Source organism: Echinops telfairi, unplaced genomic scaffold (assembly GCF_000313985.2).
Source record: "Echinops telfairi isolate 266 unplaced genomic scaffold, ASM31398v2 ScPeMD7_7420;HRSCAF=8458, whole genome shotgun sequence".
In the NCBI taxonomy this organism is placed as follows: Eukaryota; Metazoa; Chordata; class Mammalia; order Afrosoricida; family Tenrecidae; genus Echinops; species Echinops telfairi.
Genome location: NW_022111320.1, coordinates 522,331 through 528,873, shown reverse-complemented (window position 1 = coordinate 528,873; position 6,543 = coordinate 522,331). Strand labels below are relative to the sequence as shown.

General features: G+C 39.6%; 1 protein-coding gene across 2 annotated transcripts; it reads left to right on the top strand.

Annotated features, from left to right (window-relative positions):
* The first annotated feature begins 234 nt into the window (after positions 1–234).
* On the top strand, positions 235–3,428 carry STRIT1 (small transmembrane regulator of ion transport 1). Of its 2 annotated transcripts, none has more exons than XM_030887646.2 (3): positions 235–304; positions 3,139–3,237; positions 3,336–3,428. In XM_030887646.2, the coding sequence occupies exons 1-2, from the start codon at positions 292–294 to the stop codon at positions 3,231–3,233; spliced, it is 108 nt and encodes a 35-aa protein (XP_030743506.1). In that variant the 5' UTR covers positions 235–291; the 3' UTR covers positions 3,234–3,237; positions 3,336–3,428. The 2 variants fall into 2 exon arrangements, with proteins under 2 accessions (XP_030743506.1, XP_045153318.1); XM_045297383.1 differs by having other exon boundaries at positions 236–304; positions 3,142–3,237.
* The last annotated feature ends 3,115 nt before the right edge of the window (positions 3,429–6,543 follow it).

The window sequence follows — 6,543 nt, the reverse complement described above, 5'->3', positions numbered from 1 at the left end:
AATACCTCCCAAACAGTGCATTTCCAGACATGGAACAAATAAAAAATCTACTTAACTCATTTTCTTTATTTTTTAGGCCATGTATTCCTTATTTTCTTTGTAACAATAAGATGAATTAGAGCCAGAGTTCTGTTTTCCAATGACTTACATCACTCTGCAGACAATTGGCAGTCAGGAGAGAGGCAGCTGCCACCTCTCCAGATATCTCTCTATTTAAAGTTCAAACAGCCGCTTCCTAACAGTAACAAAGAGGTAAGCTGTGCCCAACCAACGCACACAACAATAGGAGGAATGGCTGAAAAAGGTAAGATTGAGAGCATCTCACTCCCTGAGGGTGTGTGTGTGTGTGTGTGTGTGTGTGTGTCTATGCCTAGGAAACTGTTCAAGATCTACAACAGTCATTGCTGTTAATCTTGACAACAGTCTCCTGAGATATGCAGCATTATAACTCATTTACTAGAAAGTAAGGCACAGACATTGGGTGACATTGACCATCAGATGCCCGAGAGTTGTGGTACCAGGTATCGAACCTGTTCGGTCTTATACCAGAGCACTGAACCCTTACGAATTCTTTCAGGTGTAACTCTTTGGACACACTCAGAACCGGACAGAAAGAGAAGTGTTTTGAAGTTGCTCTTCATGTTTAAAGAGAGGTTCTGTTCTTGTGCGTGGTATTCATGGAAGTGGCACATGCAAAGTATGCTATTTGCAAACAATGCTACAGATTGTGATAAAACCCTTCTTTAGATGCTAGTGTTCAGAAACCGCCAACACAGGTCAGATGAGAGCTTGAATCGTGAGGGTTAGGTTTGTGGAAGACGACAGGTTGCAGGATGAGCCTTAAGTCCATGTTTGAGTTTCCACAGAGATTCAGCCTCCACCGAGTTCTCTTGGACCAATGACCAGCACTGGGAGAAGCTTTAACCTCGGGCAGAGTGTTTCTGAATGTGGACTCCTACTATCCCCCTAGATGGCCCAGGGGGGCAACCTAGTTTTAAGGGACTTGCCTGGGTGTACCCTTGATGGGGATTGGGGGTAGCAGGGTCACGCAGCCATGACTCAGACTCTCAGTACCTTGGTTAGGGAGCCCTGAAACAATCTTGTTAACCTTTCTAATCTGCAATAGTGTAGATTATGGTACCATTGCCACTTTTGTAGCCCTGCCTGCAATTGTGATGTATTGATCTGCCACCAATCATAATTTTGTGACAGTTCTTTGGATTTTCCGTGTCCTCGTTAAGTAGCCACATTTCTGTGACTCCTTAGAGACAATTATGGCCTTGTGCCGATGGTCTCCCTCATCCAGATAGTTTATCTTTGTCCTGTTTTAAGACTTAATGAATGTGTCTCCATTAATTAGATTTGAATTTGGGTCTCATTTCTCCTCTAGAGGAGCCCTGGTAGTGGTTACTTATTGGGCTGCAAATCACAAGGTCTGTAGTTCAAAATCATCAGCTGCTTCACAGAAGAAAGATGAAGCTTTTTCCTTCTGGAAATAGCGAGAGTCTTGAAACCCACAAAGGCCATTCCACACGATCTTATAGAGGCACTGGATAGCAGTGAGTTTTCTCCCCCTAGGACAAGATATATTTACAGTGATAAATGCACAGTTAATTGTATTTCTTTTCAAGGAATAGTAAATAATATCGTTCCCATTTGCCTGTATTATACATAGGTTTTAGAATTCCATTAAATATGCTTATATAAAGTATTTTCAATTAAAATAGAAGTATTAATTCTCAAGTTCTTTAAAACTGAGAAATTGCTTAGTCACATGAATAGCACAAACATTGTTTGGTTTCTTCAGCTGTAATGACGTCCAAATCCACAAAAAGGTTTTCTGGGGTGTTTTTTTTTAACCTAAATGAGGGCGAAGGACATAGCACAATGCTGTCTTTATCTTTAAAGCAGCACCACATGGCAGGCACGGAGAAGGGTTTTCATTCGGGCTTAATGTCTTTTCCAAGGTCACAGTGATATGGAGAACCAAGGAAAGTCCCTGGAAGTTTCAAGTTGAGAGGAATGCCATCATTTTTGAAAGAAAGAAAAATAGACTTAAGTTCATTCTCACTTCAGAAACTTTGCTTTTCTAACCGTGCCTTCTAATTTTAGAAATGTCTCCTCTACTGATGATTTTATTCTAGTAGCATTTTTAAAAACTCCATTTTTAAAGTGATAGAAATTGTAACAGGAGTTCAATTCAGAGTGTGCACTCTCTTTGAGAACTAATAGCATATGATCAAATGGTGCTATTCAATAAGAACGATATCAGAGGTCTTGCCGGATGTCTTTCTGTGCAGTTATTGAATCCCTGTGTGTGTGTGTGTTTGTGTGTGTGCGTGCCTAAAAGACCAAACCTTAGATGAAGTGAGAATCAAGTAAGGATACTTTGAAAAATTACCCTTTACAGATAAGGGTACACACAGGAGGCACTGGGCTGAATATCTGTATGTACGTACTTCTGCGTGTGTGCTGCATCACTACTGCCCATGGATTCATGGCTCTGTAGCCAGCGGGTACAATAAATCTGTTTTTAAAAAATCTCCTTCCTATACTCTAGATGAATTCTATAAGGCATGATGCATTTCCCTTTTTTATGCTATTTAGAATTTAGAGTTAGCGATAGAGACCAAGAATAATTTCAACATCTTCCATGTTAGTTTAGTGCGAATTACCTGAGTCCATCTGGATTGTTTGCATGTAAGCAACAGCTCCATGTATGATTGCACACATGCCTGAATGTGTTCTGTATGCACTAAGCCCTCACATGTGAGGTGGTCTGACATAACAAAGCCTTTGCCCACATGTTGTATCAGCTGATCCTCCCATCGACTCAGTCAGGCAGCTATCACAAGTTTCACGAGCCCCACTTTACCTGGAAGGAAATTTAACCTCAGACTTGTCCAAGGTGAGAGAGCTGTAATGACACATGTGTGGCTTGAATACAGACCTCCCTATTCCAAATACCAGGGGCTTACACTGGGTCACCTTGCCCTTTATAGAAAGCAAAATCATAATCAGATCTGGATGTGATTAGAGATGTATCTTGATATATCAGATTACTCTTATTGTCATGATTCAGAAGAGCTAATACCACAGTGACCTGCCTAATCGGGTATCCCGTCCTTCTTTTTACAGCAGAGTTGGTATCCACACGCCTGCTGGTCCCCCTTCTCCTTTTCATTGGCTGGATTGTGGGCTGCGTCATCATGATTTATGTTGTCTTCTCCTAGAAAGGCAAGATCTTTGAAACACTGAATCTTTATTTATAAGGAACATAAATTATTTCAAAAATAATTGTTTCTGTTTTACTAATGAGACATTCTGTCACACAGGCAAGAAGATTTCAGATCAACATCCTTTCGAAGAGTTCAGAAAAACAATGAAACTGACTAATTATTAAAATTTCCTCTCATGGATCACTGAAATGTTTGATATCACTTTGTAAATATCACTCTGGTCTGTAAGCCGGTCCTGATTTATAAGCTTCAGGAGCTTGTTTTAAATTTGAAATACAAATAAGAACTCTAAGGAAATGTGGATGAATTTCTCTATAACTTGGAGGAAGAAAAAAAATGTTCCTAACTATGACTCAAAATACATAAGCAAAAGATGGATGTACTGAAAAAACTCAATGATATACACACATATTATAGAACAATAGACTAAACTATGAACAGCTAGTTCACTGAAAAAGAAATGGAGGAACAATGAGGCCATTTGACAACAAGCCTGGTGGAAAGCTCACGGAGAAATAAGCACTCTCATACACTGTCTGGGCAATGTGGAATGGCACATATTAGCATTGGGGGTTTGACATCTTTGGGTTGGTGTTAGACAGTCACTATCAAATTACATATGAATTTAATTATTGACCCAGATATGCGTCTTCGAATAATATAGCAAATTCCACAGACATATTGGCAAAAATACAAAATGCCATATGTTATTGTTAGGTGTCATCCAGTAAGTTCCAACCCATGGTGACCCTCCCCACGACGTTTTCTGACATTTGAAATACTAGTGACCTAGTTTCCAGCATCTCAGCAACATACAAGCCTCACGAACATGGCTGCTTGTTTTAAGACCAGCCTTTCAGACCCTAGATTCTAGAACCTAGATGCTGATCTTTTTGATACCTGGGCACCATCTGAATTCTTTACCACATTTCCTATAGCAGCCATGTCATCAGTGATCACTTCATTAGGGCAATTAATGAGCATGGCCATATTGTAAGAAGTAATTGTCTTTAGATTAAGGTTTCTGATAACGTGTGGCTCAAAATCCATTTCTTTATCTAAAGTTTACATATTAGGGGCAGTATTTTCAACTTGTTGAGAAATAATTTAAGTACTTCCACGAGACATTTAATAATTCTGAAAGTAGTATCATTAATCTATCCAATGGTATAGATTTTAAAGTACTATTGAACCAAAGAAAATGTACATATATATCTAAGATTTTTTAACTACATGGGATGTTCAGTTATATACATTAAAAATTTAAATAACCGAACACTTTAAGAAAGCAGGGAGGATTAGAATAAGGCAAAAAATTCAGTCACCCTCATTCACAAGGCAATTCTATGTCTGCAAGACTGAGATGTGTCACAAAATGCAAGGAGAGTAAGACAATAATTAGTATATGGTAATCTAAAATTATTGGACAACCTCAAAAGCAAGAGACTTGAATGAAAGTTCACGGACTTCCAAATCCATCACCTTGGGATGCCAGTCCCCCGCTTTGTCTCACATCCAGCGTGTCTACTTCAAGTCCACAGGAGCGTTTCAGTTCCTTTGATCTGCAAGAGGTATGTAAAAGGTAAAATGGGGTTTCCAAATCACATGATTCTGATGCATTCTATGAAGAGTGCTGTGCACCTCAAAACGACTGAATCTAAAATCCAAGTACCCTATAGTACACAGCCAGGGTCATCAGGGCTGAAAATAAACTTAGTGAAAAAGACATAATTTGCAAGATACTCCTGGGTAGATTATCCCATTGGGAGTCTATATAAGCAATGTGAAGCATTTTTCTCCAAGAGTAAGCTGCCCCTCCTTATTTTATCTACCAACCAAAGAGAAATAACCTTTTCAGAGACAGACATAGTCCTCGTCTTCTGGCCATGAATTCCCATTAGAATCGACAGATCACCATTATAGAAGTAGCTATGAATTTGGGGTGACTGTGGAACAATACCATATGAAAGGCAATATTTGCTTGTGTCCCTACCCCCCGACAGCTGGAGGGAGGTCTCTTCTGAAGAAGTGATTTTTAAGATTCACAAGTAAGGGAGTAATAAATGGCTTATAAGCATTAGACAGATGCACAACCATTTTGTTTGGGAACCAGATTGAACAATTACATGACCTGGTGTTTGTCTTTATAGTAATGGACTCATACAACACTTGTGCTTTGGTTATTGACTCACTTGGCTCAGCATCTATGTTGTAAGGTACTTCATAATTTCATCAGTGTTTTCATATGATGCATAGTCTTCCATTATGTGTATGTACCATTTTTCTACTGAAGGGTTTTTGTGTTATTTCCAATTTTTTGCTTTTGTGCACAGTGCACAGTGCTTCCATGAACATGGGATGTATACATCTGTTTGTGTTCTCACTCTTCCTTCTTTTGGGTATATGGCCATCAGACTGGACTGTAGGGAATTCCCATTCCCCATTTGATTTTATGTAGCTCCATATTGCTTTCCACAAAGATTGCACTTGTTTACAGGCCCCACTGCAGTGTACAGAAGTTCCAATCTTTCCACACCCTGTCCAACATTGTTTCCTGGTTTGAGTTTTACATTGGAACGTCATTGTTGTATTGATTGGGATCTCCTGGATTGCTAGTGACCACGAGCGTTTTTTCATGTGCGTGTTAACCATTTGAATGCCATTTCTAGTGAGCTGTTTATGTCTTTAGCCCACTTTTTTTTATTAAATACTTTTATTGGGGGCTCTTACATCTCTTATCACAATCCATACATTCATCCATTGTGTCAAGCATATTTGAATTTTGTACATATGTTGCCATCATAATTTTCAAAGCATTTTCTTTCTACTTGAGCCCTTGATATCAGCTCCTCATTTTTCCCCTCCGTCCCCTGCCTTCCCTCCCTCATGAACCCTTGATAAGGTATGGATTATTGTTTTCATGTCTTACATCATCCTCTGTCACCCTTCACCCACTTTTCTTTTGTTTGTCCCCCTGGGAGGGGGTTATATGTTGATCCTTGTGATCAAGTCCACCTTTCCTGCCCCCCACCTTCCACTTATCCTCCTGGTATATCTATTCTCATTATTGGCCCTGAGGGATTTATCTATCCTGGATTCTCTGTGTTGTGGGCTCTTATCTGTAGCAGTGTACACGTTCTGGTCTTATCTGATTTGTAAGGTAGAATTGAGGTCATGATAGTGGGGGGAAAGAAGCATTAAAGAGCAAGAGGAAAATTGTATGTTTCATCCGTGCTATACAGCACCCTGACTGGCTCGTCTCTTCCTTGTGACCCTTCTGTAAGGGGATGTCCAATTGTCTACA